Genomic DNA, 22,846 nt, shown 5'->3' on the forward strand with positions numbered 1-22,846 from the left:
TATGTGAACCAATCTATATTTAATTATGTTAAACTTTCCTCTTTAATTAAGTACTTAAAGCTCCCAGTTAATACTCTCTTTGAGCAATTTCTACTTTCCATGGATTTGCTTTCTTATAGGAAAACTTTATTCCATTTTTTCTTACATCAAAATAACATGAGAAGTAATGCTTCTCTTTTATTTCCAAGATGTAGTTATATATCTTCAAGTGATAAGATTCTTTTAAATGACATGCTAGCATGAATATTTGGTCTCCTGAAGTCTATCTTAGTAATGCTCATTTTCATCTCTCTCTCTCCCCTTGAAATGCATATTGAAATATATTCTCTCACATTTTTCCTAGCCTCCAGTGCTATGAAATTATTTTCATAATGGTGTTTTCTGTGTATTTGCAATACCTTTTAAATCCTCTTTGTTCTCACCTGACTTCAAATCTGAAAATTCCATTAATGTTATTCCATTATTAAACAATAAGTTAAAAAAAAAAAAAACGAAGTTCTAGTCCTGAATATGAGCAAAGATGCAACATCTCATCCTGATGTTTCTCTGTTTAGGGTTTTCGCGTCAATTTTCAATTCCCAAAACTACCTTCCTTTGAAAGCCAATTTGAATTACATTTCCAGGTACTCCAGTGTCTAAATCTTTCTGGTGATGTAATTCCTACTCTACTTTATTAATCGACTTGTTTTACTGTTCCTTTCAAGAAGGCGCTTGAGATTGCTTGGTTCAGTCCTTATAAAAAACAAAAAGCTAAATTGTTCGTGTTTCCGTAATTCCCCAGCTAACCAGCACGTTATTCTCTTCATGAACTTCCTGAATTACTAGGGACATACAAGTTCAAGTGACTTGCTGATAGCCACCAGCATTACAATTTACTTCCTTCAGCTATGACATTTACTTTTCACAGGTCTCCAGCTGCTATTATATACATATATTGTCAGTATACTGGCAAGCTTTTGGAGCTTTTGCTTTTGGGTTTCTTTTTTTTAATATTTCCTACATAGGCATATTTGGAGCTCTCATTGGTACCTATGAAACTCGTTCCTATGTCAATCTCTTCATGATGATTATTGTGTTTAACAAGAGTGAAAATCTAAACACCTTGCTTTCAGGAAGTGCTTATAGGGGAGTGACTTCAATCATCAGCCCAGCTTAAAAGTAATGATGGACTTAAGGGAATATTTGGATACATCTGTTTGTATCCTGGCATTTATAGTAATCAGCTGATTTAAGACCATGCCTTTCCCAGGTACATTTGAACCACCTCAATGCCTAGAAATCCTTTGTAAATCTTACCTTCAGAGCACACAGAGAAGTTCATTACCTCAGTACTGGAGTAATTCAAGCAGCTGGGCAGTGGGGCTTGTTGTCTACATAGTTCTTGGACCTAATGAGCTTTCACAAATGGGTTTAGGGTTTATGCAAATCTTTATCTGATGTATTTGATCACTTCTGATTAGGCGTGGATACCTCAGGTAATACTTCCTTGGATGCAAAAGGGATACACTCTGACTAGATTCTTAATTCTTAACCTGATGAAAGTGTGTAGCACTGAGGGATTGCCTCAGCAGGGCACTGGCTGTAGCAGTCACTGGAGTGCCCGTATGGACAACAAAGTAGTTTCTTCAAGGAGATGGCATCTGAAAAAAGTATCAGGGAATTACTTCGGGACTAAAGGAAGTAGACAAATGAAAGACAGACTTAAAAGAGCAACTAGATCTTTATGGAAGAGGTATTCCTGACACATACAAGAGAGATGAAGATAAAACCTTCATTTTTTAAGAGTATCCTAACTAATTTCCTATAATAGAAAGGGGCATACAATTTTCTGGTAGGATGGTATAGTGAGTTTTATACCCTTCTCTGAAAGCTAAGTGTTAAAAGAACAAAAAGTTTACATGTGTGTAGAAGGAGAAAAGCTGCATAGAAGAGTTATGCATTTCTAGACATATAGAAACCATCTCAGTGTCAGGGAGTCCTGGATCCCCACATGGCCAGGAGAGTATCCTGTATATCACTGTATACTATTTATCCTCTTTTTCTCTTCCCTGGACATCTGCTTTTGGCCATTTTCAAAACTGCATACTGAGCTAGAGGGACTTTTATTGTGACCCAGTGTAGATGTGCTTATGTTATCAGAAACAGAAATAAAAGCATATGATGTCAGGTTTTGCTGCTAACCTCATAAATGAGTAGTATTTCATTAGAAAGGCTAAAGAAAGGAAAAGAAAAGGGAAGAGACCACCAGGAAAATATGTTTTGATGCAACATCTAAAACTCATGAAGACCCAAGGTATCTACTCAGCAGGATAATCAGGTGAGCAAAATTCATACATATTTCTCTAAAGTCTTCAGAAGGCAGTAAGAACCATTGTAAGTGATTGATATCTAAAAATGATATCTAAAAATTAACCCATACTCTCAATTATCAGAAGCTAAAACATCTTTAAGTTCATTCAATTAAGTGGATAAATAGGTGTTTCATATTTTCTTTCTCAAGATTCCAAGCTTGTTCTAGTTATTGTAGTTTATTATGACTTTCACTCAGTACAGGTAACTGCAGTGTGAGAAAGGAATATTTAGCAACTGATAGTTATGAAGAAAAAGTTTTTTAATGGCTTTTATTTCTTGCAGATCATAGAAGTATAGAATAACTCAGGTTGGAAAGAACCTCTGGAGCTTGGCTATTTCTTCTGTGATAATTCAAAAAACACAGTTGGGCAAAAGCCATTGCACCATGAAGTGTAAATCAATGAAGTTTAAATACTGCACTTTTTGAAATAAAACCTCCAAAAGTTCAAGTTGTACAAAAAAATCCTGGAGAATTAAAAATATTCTACAATCTGCATGTAGTTCTCCTATCATATTCTGGATAATCCATTCCAACACCGTGCAGTTACAGCATGGTATTTTTAAAGTTCAGAATGGGGTGTAAAATAACAATCACCACTGATTTTTGTTGGGTAACTCTCAAAATCAAGACATTTGTGTCATGCTACTTGATTCTGTAAACCCTTTTATGCGGGGATCTAGTGAGAGGGCACTGAGGTACAGTTCTGAAATGCAAACGGGAAGGAGACAAGTTTTCCATCCACCAGGTCCATTTGTGTGCCAGCATGCATGTTGCAGCCTGTGGTCAGTAGCTGACAGGGTTCTGTGCTCTGCCTCCCAGGGCTCTGCAGAACGTCACCAAGAAAATCCACATCATGTCACAGCTTGAAAAAAATGAGCGGGGGAGGAAACAGGCTGGAAAGAGTAGGTGATTATTGTTCAGTTTCGACAAGAGCAGCTGCAAAATTTTATGCAAGCCATCAGAGTAGGTAAGCTCAGCTTTCTGTTCTAACACTCAGATCTGAGAAGTTTAAATATGGAAGTAAGTTGTTGTCTTAAATGGACTGGTCATGACCTTACAGTTACACACATGCTTAAATAGCCTGCTGATGGAAGGACTAATTCTGTCTTTTGCTTTCTGATAGCAGCTCTGATTTATACGTCAGAGAAAAGTTATGAATTAAGTTGAACATCTGGTAATGTTGAACTTCTCTGTCAAGCAATATGCACCTCTGACAAAGCAGGAAAAATGTGTTTAGCATCTGGGCAGATGGAATTCAGAAAAGAAGGCAAAAGGCATCTGCTTATACTCTGAGTGTTCATTGCTAGGCATGTTGGAGACTTCTGATAGTTTCAGGAAACTACTTCTTCACTGGTGGCTTCATATGCCTTTACCATTGCTTGTGGGTGGAGTTTCCCCATCTGTACAGCAGACGAGGATTTTGAACAAGCAGTTCTTAACTGAGTAGTTCACAGTTCTTAACTGAGCTGAAAAATATCTATTTTAGGTACAAAAACTTTTCAAGATCATAGTGAAATAGGATAGATATTTCAGTTTGGTTTTGTGGACTTTATTTATAGATAGGGACAAGATTTGAAAGAAATAAATTGTGAATACTTTGCAAAAGAAAAATGTAGCTAAAGATTCTGAGTTTCTTCATGACTACTTTTCAATGGAGTTCCTATCACTGGCATGTAAATACTACAAAGAAAGTATATATTTTTAAAAGCATGTTTTGAGAATGCTCTTGAGGTTAGTAGAAAATAATTTTAAATACTGTAAATATTGCACATAGGAAACACCATCCATCCATTGTCTTCTGTAAAACTGTCCAGTGAACTGGCTCTTTCTTACTCAGAAATTTTGTAATATTACATGTGGTCTCACTCCCAGTGGCTTCCAAAGCAATTTTACATAACAAAATTGCTTTTTATGTTATGAAATCTTTGCGTCAATACATCTCTGAACAACTCCAAAGTATGGCAACCAGTTTAAGCACTTAATAAATCACAGGCAGCAATGGTCCCCTAGTGTTGCCGTTTGCTTAGAAGCAGTAGATCTGGCAATGGGAATTCAATCATTGTGTAACAGAGACAAATTTAGAAAAGAAGATGAAACAAAATTAGGATGTGTGTCATTCAGTGATACTGAAGTGTGTATCTCATCCTGGGGAAGAACTTTCAAAACATTAGAAAATTATTCTCATGTAGTTAAAGCAGAGTGAAATGTTAAGTATTATTGTGTTTTTGAGCATAATACTTACAAAATGATTTGTAGATGAAAAAAAAATCCTGTTATCCTTGCTTATTTTACTAGTAAGAAAAGTCATTTCGGTAACAAATGTCAGCACTGAGTTGCACAGCTAAATGTCCCATGGATACAAGGATATTTTCCAAATGATCTTCAAATGACCCCAGTTTTCATGAATGTAATTTGAATTTTACAGTATTGGAGGACTATCAGTAGTTACATGAATTTGTTGAGAACTGAAGCACCACCTCATGATCATTTTGAACATGATCCATCTGAAAATCAATATTTTTTTCATCAGACTGATTATGTATTTTGACACTCTAGTATCATCTCTGTAATTTAAGAATTAGGAAAGATGGTGAAGGTATTTTTCTTATAGTGAAAGACTGACTTAATAGATGTACAGCAGATTTTTCAATATTATGAAAATATTGAATGAAAATATACCATAGTTTCCAATAGGATTATTGCCATATACATTTGATATCCTTCAAATTTCTTTGTATTGAGTAACAAATTTTTTTACTTGGGCTAGTTGTAGTACTGCATTTTAAAGAAAAGCAAAAAAAATATTAATGAGCAAAGTTAAAGCAAAAATGACGTGTTTTTTTTTTTTCTCAAGTCTTCGTATGTCCCTATGTTCAAAAAAATCTGCATTAAACAATACCCTTTTGGGGTGAAGTGATTGCTACAATCAAGTGCCTAACTCAAAATTTCAACCTTTTTTCCCATTTTTTCATAACTAATATTAGTATGGTGGTTTCTTGTTTCTTTTTTCAGCAAATATGGATCCATTATATTGTAACAGTTACAAAATGAATTGTTTTTGTCATTTGGCTGAGCTATTCAGAAAGGAAAGAAAATATGTAAATTAGGTAACTTCCCAAAATACATAAATGCTTGCATTTTGCAATGTTTTGTGGCATTTTAAATTAGCTCTTTATTCTCATTTAACCGTCTCATAGATTTGGAGCAATCAACTCATCTGAAACTGTTATTTATGTTTAAGTTAGTGAGTAGTATGACCATGTTAAACAAAATAGAGGGTACTGCAGAACAATGATTTAAAGGTTAGAATGTAAACAGCAGGACTGGAGCTTATATGAAACATTTTGAGCTTTGTTTAAAAGTTAAGTTTGGCCAGGCAGGTGGTTTTCAGTGGTCAGTCACTGTGGTGTCTTGAGGCTGTACTTTTGGGTGATGTAAATACCTACTGCTTTTTCAGCAGACAGGAGAAACACAAGGCACAGAGTGGCAAAAATAAGCCTGTGAGCCAAGAAAGTTGTGTCCTATTTCCCATGACCCCTGGTACCTATCTTCTCATGTTCCTCAGTATCCCTATTTGTAGAACAGAGATAAAATTTGTTGTGAAAGTCTCAGCTTGTTTATAAAATGTCACAATATCCTAGGATAGAAAGTGTTGTGAAAATATAATCTCTTCTACTAAATACAACCCCACATTACCAAGCTCTTCTGTGTTGTGTCTTAACATTAAAGCACAGCTAATTTTTATGCCTGTAATTCATGTTTACAAAAATGAAGAAGTTAACTCACAAGAACTTATCATAAATTGTCATAAGGGTGGAAATTCATGCATCTCTAACAAACAGGCTTATACTTAAGTTTACTCCTTGCTTTGACTGGAAGCCTTGGGATTCAAACACTCATGGTGGATAAATTTTTATTTTTAAATTTCCAGTAATTAGAAGGAAACCAGGTTAGGGAAGCTTAGGGAACCTACTGCTTATATATATTTAACAAAGAAACTCTTAGTCATGTATTCTTTATAAAATGTGACATGCCTATAAATACTACGTTTATATGCATTGATGCCTTTTGATCAAGACTGAATATATAAGTCAGGTAGGTATAGCAGCTTTTAATTGACTGAAATTAGCTCAGTTGGTTGCAACTTGGAGCTTTGAAAGCCAAGGTCATGGGTTCTATCCCCTGTAAGGGCCATTCACTTCAGAGCTGGACTCAATGGTCCTTGTGGGTCCTTTCCAACTCAGAATATTCTGTGATTCTGTGAAATTGCAGGAAGTTAAAACCCCCTCTTTCTTTACCCAGGGATATGAAATTGGTAGGATTCTGTAAAATTTTTAAGAGATTTTTAATTGAGTCAGCATTTCATATTATATTGATAATAAAGTAACGCTTTCCAAGGTGTCATTTTTAGGGTGATGACAGAGCAGAATATGCAGATTATAAAAGGAGATCAAATAGCTTGTTGCTGATTCTGTTGAGCCTTTTACTTGTAACTCTAAATGATGAAATGTGAGAAATTACAGATTTCTTCTAAATGTATTTCTTTCAAGCCATTTGATAGATTTCTATTTTTATGCAAGTTTTTAACAAAATGGTTTCTTTCATATAGCATATGTTTCCTATGTGAGCATGTGCTTGCTGTTTTTTTTAAACCAGCTTATAAATCAAAACTTACTTTTGATTTTAGAAAATTCAGAAATCAGATTTGACATTCTCCGTAAAATTATAGTCTATTTCTAAAAGTGTAACCTAAAATCACCATATTTTCATCTCTGTTTTTTAACATTCACATAAATACTTTCTAAATTGAAACCAAGCACAAACCAGGTTTATGTGTTTCTATTTGAAAATCATCAGGTCAGATTCATAGTTTTAATGTCACAACCCCTCCTGTTCAAACTGATAAATATTGCATGATGTGAAGACCAGAAGGATGAAAATTTCCCTTGCACTGAATGTCCTTGATTAGCAACTACAAGATATGGGCATTAGTTTTTTTTTTTTCTCTTGTTCCCAACATAATTTTTTTATCTCACCTTCCTGTTACAAAATTCTTTTGGTTGGAGAATGTGCAGGGTATGATTATTCCTGACCTTGGAGGGAATTCCTCTGTGAGGACTCTTGAGACTTCAGCACTCGAAGGCCTTTGCAGCTGCCCTGTCCCAGCTGAATTGAGCAGTTTTCTAGACAATCCAACAGTCTCAGTCATAGTAAATAAATGAATGCATGTCTCAGCAGAAAGTACGTAGAAAGGGGCAGAACAGTTAACTATTAATTAAGCAGTGGCTGTTACCCCTGTTTCAGGAAAAATCAGGATGAGACTTTGATCTTTTCAGGTATTTCTTAGAAAATAGGAAAAGTCATAAGAATTTTCATACATTTTTACTACTATTATGCTCCTCTGCTGATGCACCTTTTTGTTCCCCCTATCTTTCATTTCTATTTCTTTTGGTACCTGTTATTATGAAAAGAATTCACTAATGCCAGTAGTGAAGTACAGAATCAAGTACATAAGCAAAACTATAATAAAATGAATGTACCAGACTGGTGGATGAGCCCTGAATGAGCCCTTTGATCTTATTTGACTGACAACTGGTTTTTTAACCTCTAGAAACACATTCAGAGACATACTGTTTTGGAGAATCTTTTTCAGATCACTGAGTGATAAGAAGGCTTTATATACTTATTGAAAGCTTTGTACCAGTGCAGAATCACAGGAGAAGAAAATAATATCCTTTTAACCTTTAGCTCTACCTTTTAGATGACATACAGTGAGATACAGCTCGTGTGATGCACAGAGAAAACAAATTATTCCATGTTGTTTCTTATGTTTACCCGAGACATACAGTCTTTTTCAAATTCAGTTTGACTATAGGGGTAATAGCCAAATTTAGATAAAACCATTTGCTTGGAATAACTTTAGAATCTCTTAAAATTAGTATTATGGGGCACTTGGGTTTCTGGGAAGGTTTTATTTTAGGCTTCAGTGATGTGATATGGTATGCTGTGCAATTCTACAGCAAAATAGCTGGCATTATTTGAAAAGTACAGTTTAGTAGTCTTTTCCATTGTTCACAAATGAGGCTTTCTGATTTAATATCTAGGACTTCTTTCCTTTAAAAAACTGTAAATATTACAATTATGGATTTGCACTAGAGCCAATTCAAGTGTTCTCAGAAGTGCAGGCTGAACAATTTTGTCTGGGACAGCCACGTTCTGGTCTTTTCTGTGCAGCTACCCCAGAAGCTGTGCTGTGTGGGGCCAGTGGTACTTCTGTGGTATTTCAGTGGGTAAGAAGTATCAGAGGGCCATTGGGAGTTTAAAAGAGCTGAAACAAGTGTCTCAGCTATTGCCAGGCCATTTTTTTGCTCTGTCTTACTGACTCTTTATATGTTTTGATGGTTTCATAAAAAATAAAGCAAGTAGTCTAATTTTAGTGGAATAGGTTGTATAAAGAAAGAAGGATGTGTTTATTTACATTCATTTTATAATGACCTTTTTGGAGAAAATGTCTATATGGCAATAGTCATGCCATAGGCCAGAACCAAGTCAAAGAACTGATAGTAGCTGGATGCTCTCTAAGGCAGCATAAGATGGTTTTATCTCATGTTTTACAACGTCGAGTTAAAAGAGGTAAAAGAACAGAACTGCCATCTTCTTTGATGAGAATCTCAAAAGCAGAATAATGGCTCTATGTGAACACATAGAGCTACTACATTAATTACTTGCATATATACAACAGATGTTTTTCACAGCCTGAACAGGTTAGTTTTCTAGTTTGTAGTAGATGAGGTGAAATTGTGTTAACGAATGGTGTTTTCTTTAAAAAAGAAAAAGATACTAAGACTTTATATATAAGGATGTTGTGTGCAATGGCCCTGAGTCCATTCATACCTGCATAATGGTATTTATATGTTTCTAATGATTTTCAGAACCTCTTTAAATGGAAAGGTCATAATTATTACTGATCATCCCTTTAAGGGTGGTATTTGTAGCATGATCATGGCAAATAGCAGAGAGACTGTTGAGGTGGCTGTAAAATCTACATACAGAGACTGCCTAGGAAAGTTACTGTGATTGGTTTAATAAGCTCCTCTAACTGCCCTGTGGTATAAAGTATCATACCTTAATTATAGTCTATAATTTTGTATAAATGAAACTGTAATTAAGGAAGCTAAGACACCTATTTGCTCTCAGACAGACTTTTTGAACTCAATGTGGTCTTAGTTAGAGTGGGAACACAGATGCAGATTCGCTAAGGCCAGTCAGAATTCTAGTATTTAGCCATTTAAATGATGATTCAGTTGTTTCTTGTCAAGTGCTTATTCTTTTTCTCCAGCTATGTGTTATCTTGACATAAAAATATGCCTCAAATGTCCAGTATCCGTCTTGCTTGTACACTTTGAACTCTCTAACAAGATTCTTGTTTTGTAAGTTAAATGCTTTAGAGCTCACATAGAATTGTAGAGCCTAAAAATCGTGATTGATCATGATAAACTATTTTTTTTTCATTATTGTGTTTGGGGTTTTTTTATATAGGATATGTTGATAAACTATCTTTTAAGATACTATAATTTTTCTAGCTTTTTCTGATTTGCTAATTTCTGAATATTGTCTATAAAATAATCATCAGATTTAAGCATGTTTGCCCTTTAGTTCCTTTTCTGTCCTCACATAAAAATATTTGTATATAATTTGAAGGGACTTTGGAGTCAAATGAGCTGATGCTATGAGAAAGAGAGGTGAGAGACTGAATTCCAGCTTCATTTGTGATAAGCAGCAATGTCAGTCTTGTTTGCTGGGGGCAGGTACCATCTCACACAGCTGAATGAGAAAGAAAAAAACACAGTTCAGCCAGCTTCTCCCCAGGGAACCACAGCGGGTGTCCTCTGTTTGGAAGAGCAAGGGAAGTGACTAGGAAGATTTAGTACTGGGACACAGGGAGGGGGAGGAGGGAGATTCTTACACTGGAGCACTCACATGTTCCCTGGGTAACCTGGTAGTCAGATCTAGTAACTAATAAACTGGATTAGGAATATAGAGTTCCCAGCTAGGACTGCTGGACACAGTTGATCTCAAAGGAGAACAACAAAAGCATTACCATACATTGTACCTGAGTAGTTTGGTTTCCGTTTATGTTTCTGCCAGTACGTTATTTACCTAGAAGTGAAGGCGGATTTAATCCATGCTCCTTTAATACCCTTCTGGTGATATAAAAAATTGTGGTGCTAAGAATGTCTGTTGCTTTCCTATGCATGTTATTTGGCATCACGCTTGACTGAGAAGTGAGGTAAAATCTGGGCACAGTAGTAAATGATGAGACCTCCTTTGCTAAACGAGGTTGTAATCGATCAAAAAAGGTGAAAAATCATTCAAAATAGGGGTTAGCTGTGCTCCTGATGTCTCAGAAGACTGCAGTATATGTGTGCTTTCTCTGTCTCTGTCTCTCTGGTTTTCTCTCTTTTTTCTGTTCTCCTCACAACACATGTACAAGACCAGGCTTTTTATGTCATACTGCAGCAGTAGCACCATCCCACACACTCTCTGTCTCTGAAGAAATGTAACCCTTCTCCCGTTTATCTTCAAGTAGATTTCAGTGATTTCTGAACTATCTTCTGTCTGAAGGAGAGTGTGTCTGCTTTACCTGTAAAGAATTGACAGCCTAGGTTTGCATCAATTGCTCAGACACGAGTATCTAGTACCATTTGAGACACCTGAGGGTGCCTGAGACATCCACCCAGGGCTGGCAGACATGACACAGGACCATCAGGACACCTGCGCTCTCCTGGAGCAGCAGCTGGCGATCAGGTGAGACACTCCAGGGCATCTCCAATGACCAGGATGCCTGTCTTAGATAGCTGATTTGAGCCTCCTGTTTCTGGGCATAATGTATGTTTAATATATACAATGACTGATCAGAAACTGAGCTCCTGGTTTTGTTTTTGTTCTGTTCTGAGGCCAAGCTGTACAAATCCGTAATTACATCGTCTTCCTCTAGATGCTAATGGAACTGCTTGTACACTTAATTGCTTACTGTTGTGGGTAAAATGTACATAACCGAGCTCTCCAGTCTCCGGTTCTGGTTATGCAGCTGCTGTTCTTGACAGGGACTTTAATAAATGGCAGGCCATTCAGAATTTGTCTTGTTCACAGTACTAAAGAAGCAAAGCCACACAACTTTTAGAGCTGATAACTAGAAATGAGGATGTATATTTTTACACAGAAGGCGTTGCATTTTGGGGATTGTAAAATCTTCTGTCAATTCTGGCAGCATATAATTTGTGAAAGAAGCAAAGGACTAGAATATGTAGCATTTTTTTCTGAGACCAGATTTATGTTTTGTGTGCCAGAATCACATTAAGCAAATCCTCTTCTTCCTTCTAAAGGAGGTAGCCAGTTTGTAGCTAACAAGAATTCTCTTTTTTCAGGGATAAACATTACTTTAAAAACTTTTCCATGCACCTGGGTAGTGACCAAAGACAACAAATAACGGAACAGGAAACCATAATTCAATTCTTTACTATATAGAAAGCTTCACAGATGACCTAAGCAGCTTTTTTAAGAGGTTGATTTGGTTTTTTGGCTGTTGGAAATGGAAAATCTGTCTCTTCTATTGTATTCTGTGTACATTTGATCGGCTTGTGATCCTCACCATAGTTCTGTGCCTATATTGCTTTTCTTTCTATTTCAGAGAACAAGACAGGAAAACAGGCATAAAGCATTTCCAATGAGATGACTTTCAAACATACAAATGTTGCAGTTTGAACTGTTTGCACGGCTTTAAATGCTGAGGGTTTAGAGCAAAATCAATATGAGGGATCTATTATTACTTAAGCATTTCTGTGCTTCAGATGGGCATTGGTAGCAGTTGTGGTACATTATGGCTTTATTATGCTGTTCTTTTTTCCCCCCATATCTATAGTTGATTAGCCATTTTGTTAATACTTTTCCAAGTCCTGTTTAAGATTTTCTTTTAACTTAATATCAGAGCTGAAATGTATGCCAAACCTCCAACCTGAAGACTGGATTGCTCTGTAGGTTGGCTCCTTTCCCTTAACCTCATTTGAGAAAACACACAGGCAGCAAAGTGACTTCTGGCACTGTTTGTTGGGTCAGTGGGAGGAAGCCAATTCCTCCAGTCCACCAGGTATGTGCAATTCCTTGGAAGTGTGTCCTGTACAGTAATGTGTAGAAATACATCTCAAACAAAAGGCATGGAAATAAAATTATTCATTTACTGTGGCAGTAGTTTTCTTTGTGTTTTTCTTTTTTGGTTGAACAGGTCCCAGACATTTTCAACTTTGTGAGCTCTCCAGTTGTGGCCGCCTGTATTGATAGACAGGTTAAAGTTCAAGGGACCTTTGAGGTGTGATTCTTCAAGCAGTTTAATACAGTGCTTCTTTCTGACATTTATAGATATTTTCAGTTGATATGTGCCTCCTGAAAGACAAAGAACTGAAGCTGAAATTTTCTATAATTCTCTCAGAAAATGACTGAACTAAACAATAACAAAAATCTACATTCTACCTTCAGAAACCTTTACATCTTCTATCTGGTAGATACAATATACTCCAGTTCTCCAGAAGCTTTATCTTTTTTTAATCCATCCAGTAATCCAATCTAGAAAATTTGACTTCTAAACCTACATTGTTAGTATGGAAACAATACTTGCTAAATATAATATTTAATATTTATTGTAGGAAAGAGGTATAACACACAGAAATCCAAATCTACTGCAGTGAGCAAATCTTTAGATCAGGTACTTTTGTGCAAGACAAAAGTCTCCTGCACAAGACATCTCTCCTATTCTGAGATGGCAATTTTCTGTCTGGTCAGCTGGCTCCATAGAGTCAACTGGACCACTAGATTAAATTTTGAATCTATTGATATAAGTGAGTAATTATTCCTTTCTCTTGAAAGTGAAGCTAGCGTAGGTATTATGGTTATAATACACATATTTATGTGCAAATAGTTCTTACTAGCTGGTCTGAGCTTAAAAAATATGGAATTTGTCACCCTTTGTTGGAGTTGAAGACATGTTCATAGTGATTTAAAATAATGTTGATAATAATTTATTGATTAGAAAATAATTGGGAACTTCATAGGTTCGTTTTGAATGAGAATTTTACATATATGGTTTTGATTCCTCCTTCTCTGTCAGTGCTTTCTTACCTGCTCCTTTCTGAAAAAATGAGTTAAGTGCCTTAATTATGCACATAAAGAAACTACAGAATCATGAATTAAAATGCTTATTTTCATAGCTGGGTATCCTGCTTCTTATTCCATTCTGGTGTCCTACTCTGAGAGTCAATAAGTGAAGCAGATTCAAAAATCATTCAGATTAAGACTTAGGACCAGAGTGTGGTTTGTTGCTGAGGGTTCCCCTGATAAAACAGACATTCTGGAATTGGCTGATCTATAGTTACGTCAACTAAGCAGAGGTCTAGTGTGCTTGCTGATGTAGAGCAACAGAAAAATTCTTATCAGATGATCCTTATCAGATGATGCATGTGAGAATCAACTGCTGAAAACATAAAGCTGTTCTGTCATGTACCACTATGAGCACTCAGAAAAAAGTAATGTGACTGCATAATGCTTCCACTGTTCTGTGCTCTACTGATGAGAGTTTTTTGGCAAAATACAGGCCTGCTTTTCCTAAGAAAATGCCCATTATTCAAACCCAAAAACTTTTCTGATACTGTACAATTTCCAGTGAAATTTTGCTTGATAAATCATCCATACTCATAGCCTACTTAATAAAATCTACATTATTTGGAAATAGCTCTTTTGTTTTCTTCCTGGGATATACTGAAAGGTCTGCAAAGCTTTTGTGATTTTGTTTTCTATATGAAGTTTTATGGATGCCTTAGGCATTAATTGTAAACATAAATGTAGAATATTGAGATTATGTCAAATCTAAATATGGAATAGAGCATGTGACTTTAGGAAACCTCTGCAACATAACTACAAAATTAGACGTTCTTATTTTGAATTTTAGAAGGATAGCTAAATCTAAAAGCTAAATAAAACAGTCCAGTTCTATAGGAGGATGCTGTAAATGAGCTTACAGATCACATAATTATACTGTCTAATCAAACAGTAGAGGAACTGCTGGGATTTTTTTTTTATCAGTAGACAGAATGCAATACCATTAATCCATTTTACAGCAGGGTTTATCTCTTTAATTACTGTGAGCAGCTAGTTAAATGCAATGATAGGTCTATTAAATAAAGAATCTTTAAGCATCATGAACAGGATTATCATGACATATTTATCTTAGTTTCTTTTTAAAGTTCAGAATCTCTAAAAGGCCTGCAAAACTTTCTAACTGACTTTTATGGAAGTCCTATAATACTGTTTATATAAGAAAAGTTTCCATGTTCATTCACTGATGTAGGTCTGCAAAATACTGTTTAAAGATTTTCCTGTTTAATAAGATTTATGAGACAATATGTTTTGGAAAAGTGCCACACTTCTACAAATGTGGGATTGGGAAGTGCTGACAAGATTCAGGAAGGCAACTCAAAACCAAGCTTATTTATCACAAGAAAACCTCAGAGAAAATCTGAAGAAAAAGTAATTATGATTTCCAAAGCACATCTAGGCCTAGCATGTGTTAAATTTACAATGATAGTAAATTACTGCTAGTAGAAATCTGTAGGAGTTAAATGAAGCATGCATAAAAAGATTGCAAAATCAAATAATTATTTTGTTATAGGTTATGTGTTTTCTTCTTAGAATACTTCATGCAATTTCAAAATCATTTTAGCATGTACCAAATTTATAATTTGGAGCTTGGAAGAGGCTACCAAACATTTCAACAGAAAACAACTATCCTCATCAAGCTGATTCTTGGTATGTAACAAGATGAAAGGATGAGGGAAGGAAAAGTTCTTCCCAATGAAGTTTAGGGTTAAGTCACAGGTTCCAGGATATGTAACTATGAATACAGTAAGAGGCAGCTTGGTAGTTGGGTTGTTTGAGAAATACTTGTATAATGAATCCTTCTTCTATGTGTGGGAGAGCTGTTGTGTCTCGCGAGTCCCAGAGTCCTACCTTGCTGATACCAGTTGCTTGGCTCAGCTGCCTTAGAATTTTTCAGGACTAAAATATTTCTGAAGAGCATTGCAGATGAATTAAGTGCACTTTAAGCATGAATTGTGCATCATCGGTGACAGCAGTAAAATATCCTTCATGAACTGTTAATCCATGCCTTTTTATTGTATGAACAAGGTAATCATGTATTTCTAAATTACTATGTCTTCATAACTGAAGTTGTTTAATGGCTTTGTAAAAAATCTTTAAATATATGGTGAACTGAAAAAAAAAAAAAACATAACCCAATGCAGATACTCTTCACTTAGAAAACACTGATTTTGTTTTTTCATAACATTATACCAAAGACTGGAAAACATGTGTGCTCTTTAAGCTAATGTAACTCCTCGTGTTCTCTGAGATTCATGCCACCTAAAATTCTAACCTGTGATGACTAACACTGTTACTGACATCAGCATTATATTGTAGAGTGATTGGGATTAGGAAACAGTTGCCTTTAGTTTTTCAGTACAATGGGAGATTTATCTTTACTTGTTTTTCATCAATTAAATACTGAAAAGGAATACCTGCGTCATCATTAGAATAGGACTCACAATACAAATCTGGAGGAAGCTGCCTAGCCTAGTGATTTGATTGCTATATACTTACAATTGCGTTTCTTTCCTAGTATCTTAGGTAAACATTTTAAAAAGTTTGATGAAATGGTGCATCTAAACTTAAACTGCAGCTGTGAATTAATAAAATTCTTCACTGTGGGACCTGTACAGCTATGGGTGGTATATTTTGTAAATGAAAGGTAAGGTGAGGGAGAGTACCACCTCTTAATGATGGTACTCCTCAGTTCACCATTTTGGCGTGCCTGTTTAAGTGCAGGGAGGACAAACAACCCTCAACCAAACATCAAGAAGTAAAACTAGGAAGGATCAGGCTCAGTTTAGAGCAGAAATGTCAAGGGACCTAAGCAAAGGAAGCCTGTAGAGGCAAAGTTTGTATTTCATATGCCTGGTCCTAAGATTAGAGGGAATGCTAAAGAGGTTAAGGGGCACAACTAGAACATGACAGTGGACAGTGGGCATCCAAGAGCCATTAAGGAACAGGTGGAGAGAGTAGAGAAGTGCCTATGCCTGGTCAGAGCTGGAGGCAGCTGGGAATGAATGGAAAGATGAATGGCAGAGCAGATGAAAAGGCACAGGTTTTTTGCTGTTGTCTTTGCACTTGTGTTTATGTATCCTTGAGATAAATGAAACACTGAGTACTGGTGTTTAAAAAAATTTGCATCTGTTAGCTCAGCGACTTTCATAGGCTTCTGAAGAAAAGAAAAGGGCCTGTAGGAGCACAATGCAGCTATAATTGTGAGGTTAGTGTAATTAATGGAAAAGAATCACAGCCTGGATTTTCAGCCTTAAAATGTTAGGACAGTATGGTTTGTAATAAGAGGAGGTAAGTCACTGGGGTAAGAGTCAGAAATCCTCCTCTCAAAGGAATTATTCCCACGATTAAATTGAATGTTGTCAGATTTGGGGGGCTCACATCAAGTATAATCAAATATGTATCTGCATGTCAAGCTATTCTGCCTCTGAATGGAATTAATTAATTCCTCCTACTGCAAAAATAATTTCAATCCATGTCAAACAACTAGATAGTATAAATGAAGTTGTGAAAGTTTAGAAAATTTTAATGTCATTTCTGTAATTACGTTTGTGGTGGAGGTGCCAAGATCTCTGTTTCAATAGATCAGAATCTAGCAGAATACCTGTGGTTGAGTAAGCAACTCCAACTCTATTAACACAAAATAATTAGATCTTATTTTGATTAATCCTCTCTGAAAATTATTGTTGTCATTTTGTGAAATCATTTTGGTAAAGTTTATTTCTTTGTTCTGTAAGAATATCTTACTCTGCTGTTTTGTGTTCATTTAATGGTCCCCCCATTTGAACTTCAGTAAGGGTATTCCAGAAAAGAGTCTGAAATTAACTGTTCTGGATTAAAATTTAAACTGAATACAGCTGATGTGACCTCACAATAATTATCGTAGTGAATGGAAAGCCTAAACAAGTATTTAAATACTAATGCATTTTGGAAACAAGGGTAGAAAACAGGTATTTTTTGACAAAGCATACTTTAAAATTCTCCCTGGATTACCTTCACATTAAATCTGATTCACCATAATACAAATGCCTTGCTTCAATACCTGATCTAGGATCTACAGGAGGAAAATTATTATGCTGCTTTTTACTTATGTTTTTTTTTGGTTTGAAATCCATTAATGTGTATCCAGCAATAGAATATTATCAGGTTTTTAAAATATATTCTGATCTATGCAAAGTTAGAATCGCATTTGTCAGGCAGCAAATTTCAAAGTTAATAACAACTGAAGATTAATTATACAAATTACTTATAGTGCTTTATTCTCCAAATAGTTATGCAATGGATCATATTTTTTTTTTCTGGGTGCACACATGCCTGCTTTTTTTGCTATTGTTAGCTGTTCCTGCATATCTCAATTTAATTGAATTTTACTGAGCCTCGTGCAAGTTTCTTCATAAAAATATGAAGTACTAGTGTAGTTAATATATTAAATGTCAGTGTCTCTACTTTGTCTTGTTCACATTTCATTCATGTTCCTTGGCTTTTTATTTTAGAGGAGAACTTTTACCTGACTTTCTTGCATACTGTCATTTAATCAATCACGCATTTCATCACAGGTTTTCTAAAAAGGAAGGAAATCCAAATTTTAACAACTTTTGCATTTGCCTTACATGTTAAAAAGCTAGATTTAGGTCTCCCTGTTGCTTGGTCTTATCCCCCAGCATCCTGGGGTGTGCGCCTTTTCTACTTCAATGTGCATATAGTTTATTTATTGATGGGATTACTTTTAATCACTTTAGCACTACAAAGTTTTTAATAAGTTGGACCAAAGTTTTTAGCTGTTTTCAGCTACCTTTCATCTGAATGTTTTGCAATTGTTTTTCTTTTCTGTTTTTTTGTTTTTTTTTTTTTTCCCCTAAGATGTATCCTCTCAATGGTAAGAAATGCACGTTGTTGGTTTTTTTCTCTTTCTTTGTATTACTTCACAAAATGGAAATCTCTGGACAATGTTGATGCTGAAATCTCTCAAACATCTTTCTGAATTATGTCCTTGAATCTTTAAATAAATTGAAAAATCGTATAGAGTCCAGAAGTGCCTTGAACGTTGCTTACAATTGAACTTTTAGTCATCAATAAACATAAAATACGGCATAAAGAAAACCTCAAAACCCACAGAAATAATGAGCTGGGATATATATAAAATGGCTTAGAAGTCTCACTTCCTAGTATGGTCAAATGGAGTGTTATTGAACACTGCAGAGCAGATAGCCAGCCAGGTCCTGATGCTGCTGTTCAAGCCATATAAGCACATAGACAGTGTTCAGCAGTCGCTGTCATTTGCTGACCTAGGAAAGGGTGTTGGCTGCCCAAAAAGGTGATATCCATCTGATTCATTGTCATTCACACATTACCTTTGCAGAGTGAAATTGTGCTCCAACATGACTATTCTCAGTCTATAATGGCAATAAAATCTTAAGAGAACTTTTATGCCAATGATCACAATCAAAAAGGCTGTAAACACTCTAATTTAACCCTGAGTGCTTATTTTTGAGGTTTGCTTGATTAAGGAATACATGCAAAACCACATTCACCAGAACCAAACTGTTAATTAGCATTGCACTTAGTTTTCCTTTCTCCATTATCCATTCAAGGATATCCTGCATTGCATATTCAAGACATCATGTTGATATCTGCAGGTGAAAGCAATATATTGGTAGGAGACTACTGAACAAGGCACTTTCTCATTTGCATTAATTTTAGGAAATTTAACTGCTGCCCACTTTGCTATAGTGTTTCTCTGTGGTCTTTGTGCAGGTAAGCACTCCCTTGTGATTGCTGCCGGGACTGTTTGCTGCTGTAGAAAAGCTGACTTGTTTTCTGTGGGCAAACTGCCGGCTTCCTTCTCTGAGGAATGTTACTTCAGATTAAAGTGAATAACTTGATTTCAAAACTGAGAATTCCAATAAAAATTATGCTGCAGTAAAGATATGAAAAGCAATGGAAAAACAAAACAATGTGTTGTTTGAGAATATGACAAGCAAATCATAGTATGTAGTTACACTTACTAACAAACTGGTTTACTGCCTGTTTTGCTTTTTTATACACACAGGGTTCTTCCTTGGTAAGTGTGTCGACAAACATTATCTTGTGATGTTGAATCAAGAACTTACTAGTTTTCTATTTTGAAATGAAAATGTAGCCAGGTTCTTGAAAGGAACGTCAAGGCTTTGCAGAGGAACTGAAGACTAGTGACTCATTCAGTAGACCTATGAAAAACGAAGCAAAACTTGGCAGTTATGTTAATCGTGACCATAAGAGAGCTGAACTTTTCAGACTGGATTTCACATCTCTGCAGGAGTACATTTAGAGATGTTGTACTGTCATGACTTTAAAGTCAGATTTTAATTCCTAAGTCCTAGAAAGGGACAGACAATAAGGGCAGAATTTTATGTTTTTCAAGCTGGGTTGAAGTTTTCTTATAAACAAATGCTTTCTAGAAGCCCAGTAATCTCCCAGCTAAAAGCTCTTTCTTCTATTGTGTATATAACAAACAGAACATTTCAAAGCATTCTCACAAGTAATTAAAAAATAACCCAATGAATTTAGTTATGTGATTAATTTTGAGATCAGTGTGGGCCTTTTTTAGAAAGTAATGGGGCAGTGTGTCATTTAGCAACTAAGAAAGATGATCTTTGTGTTGGACAGAAATTCTGAGAATTATTTTTAGTGGTTTTAGTGGGTTTTTTTCCCCTAAAAGTGTATGAGAGGTGCTTTATAAGGCTCAATCCATGTACTTTGCCTTAGGATAGGATGCTGGATCTGATGCTCTTGTTAGCAGTACCACTTGTACAATGGTGTTGGTCCTTAGTACTGAGTGATAACTAAAGAACATTCTTTCTAAAAGAAAATTTGCAACCTTTCAGGAGAAACTCTTATGTTTAGAGTGAGTTACGACAAAGAAAACTGCAGCAACTAAGGAATGGCCTCTAATCCAGTTTACCTTCCTTTTTGCAAATACTCTTCCTGAAGACCTCTGGGAATCTTTTTTCTGTTTAGTTCTACAAATCTTGAGGTGTTCAAAGATGGAGCTATTCAAGAAGAGTGAATTTCAGTTTCTTATTTCACTGTAACTCAAATTTAGTTTCCCATGTAGATAAATCCTAAATCAAGGTTTCATGTGTCAATAAGAGTAGCCATGTTACATTTCATCCTATTTATGACCATTCTTAAAAAGTATAAGGAAAAAGTTTACCCGCTTTATTCTTTCTTCTTTTAAACGTTTTTACAGCTCTCAAGTGTGTTTAAGCTATTCTAATGTTCTACTTCTTATTACCAAGACCTACTTTGAAGTACTTTATTTGGCAATTCTTCAGCAGAACATTTATTTTTAACAATTCCAAATGTCAGAAGTTAGTTTCACACATAGAGTGCTGAATTCTAGCATCTCCTAATTTATTTTTTTTTTACATTTTAATTGCAGTATTGCAGTTTTAAATAAAAACCCTATTCATATTTTTACAATGTCATATACACTGCATGTACTATATCCTTCAGAACCACTGAGATGGTAATGATTTTACAGCAAAATTGTGCTGTAATCACTGCAGCTGTTGTGCTAAAGCATTTATGTGTTGCTCTGTCTTTTGAATGAAAACTTCTTTTACTGAAAATAGAATTGTAGATGATGTTAATTATTCAGTAAAAGTACATCTGAATTAAGGTGATGGTATTTTTTCTACAATGTTTTAGGCAGACTAATATAACTTATTTTAATATTTTATGCAATAGTCTGTCATAGTTCATAATGCAAATATTTGGGGTCTTTACATTTCATGGTTTTATTCCAAAAATATAAATCTATACTTTGTTCCTCAGAACCCAGGATACACATTGGAAACAAAATTTAAGATAAATTGCTCTGTCATCCCATCTGGAAGGTGTGATTATATATTAAAAGTAAAATTTTAATGCTCTAGTACTTCAAGAATTGAAGTTTAATTATAAGTAGAAAAAGTAGAACTTCTGAATCAAATGATGAGTTACAGTTTGGATCCAAGTATCTTGGTTGTTATATTGACCCATTAGTCCAGCTGAACCAACTACCCTGATTCATCTGCTGACCCCTAATCTAACTGTGTATAAAGAGTCCAGCAGAACTAATGCAAAGTATCTTGAAGGAAAATAAGACTGTTTTGACTGTACAGGTTGAAGACATATTGTTACCCATGCACATGTGCTATCAGATGGGGGGGGGGGGGGAACAATTTCTTGAAAAAAGAAAAAACTAATCTTTAAATAAGTACAGAGGATCCAGATTACTTACCAGGATACAGATTCTACATTTGATGTGTAAAAAAAAAAATCTGTAACTATTAATTAAACTAATTTAACAGTTACCAGAAGTGTTAATTGTTAAGGCTTGGCCACATTTATATATGTTGAACTGTGGTATGCAGCACAGAAATCCTGTCCCGAATCTAATTTCTACTTTAGGAAAACAAAAATGTTAGTTATATACAGATTATATAGTATTTACTGTAGTTTGATTCCACAGAGAAATCATGGAGCAAACGGGTGTTATTTTAATATTTCTGGGGTTTTTTTCTTCTATGTGACTTTTTAAATTAGAGGAAAGGACACTCATGTTGTTATAGTTGATTCTTTGATCATTGGACAATGCTATTATTTTTGGTGTTGGACACTTACCAATCTTCTGTCCTTTACAACTGCAGAAATTGAACTAAAGAGGCTTTCAAAAGCAATGACAGCAATATGTTTTCTTAGTATTAGTTGAGAAAATATTTTCACTACAAAGTTATCAGTTCTGGTTTATGCTGTTTTAAATCAAAGAACATCCGTTAACTTTTTTATGATAGCTTGTTCCTAATGTTTCTAAAAGGACTTTGTACCTCTTTACATGCTGCTTTCAAAGGATGAGTATCAGCATTTGTCAAACCACATTGTCTAGTCCCAAGGAGTGAAGGGAATAATCTACCTGTTAGCAGCTTCTTTGATAACAGTGCTCGAAGCTGCTGTTTGCTGGAAAAATAAAACCTTTTAAGGTACTATGGGAAATAAGATCTTATGTGCCTTTTCTGTCTGCTTATCACATTAGCTCCAACAAGTTAAACATACTGAAGGTCTGCCACCTTCTTCAAACATGATTTTTGGTAACATGATTTATGAGTTTGCATTTGATTTCCCAGCTTGTTGTTGATAGTGGATTCAGCTAGATTATGATGAAGACTGTGAGACATCTTGAAGTATTTGGCAAATTCAAGATGAAATAGCTTTAGCTAGAACTCTAAATAATGTATATAGAAGTCATGGGAACCTTTCAGATTAAAT

The 22,846-nt window shown here is 35.3% G+C and overlaps 1 protein-coding gene across 8 annotated transcripts in view; it reads left to right on the forward strand.

Annotated features, from left to right (window-relative positions):
• Positions 1-22,846, forward strand: part of PDE1A (phosphodiesterase 1A) — a 156,056-nt gene that overhangs the window by 71,240 nt on the left and 61,970 nt on the right. Inside the window, exon 1 of one of the 8 annotated variants that reach the window (XM_027880225.1) lies at positions 10,957-11,161. The exons of the other annotated variants lie outside the window; for them this stretch is intronic. Within the exon in view, the coding sequence (XP_027736026.1) occupies positions 11,106-11,161 (56 nt within the window). The 5' untranslated portion in view covers positions 10,957-11,105. Of the gene's footprint in view, positions 1-10,956; positions 11,162-22,846 lie in introns of those variants that run through there. 8 annotated transcript variants of the gene reach the window in all.

This window comes from Empidonax traillii, unplaced genomic scaffold (assembly GCF_003031625.1).
Source record: "Empidonax traillii isolate 1590-97213 ecotype Southwest subspecies unplaced genomic scaffold, ASM303162v1 scaffold65:size4453928, whole genome shotgun sequence".
Taxonomy (NCBI): domain Eukaryota; kingdom Metazoa; phylum Chordata; class Aves; order Passeriformes; family Tyrannidae; genus Empidonax; species Empidonax traillii.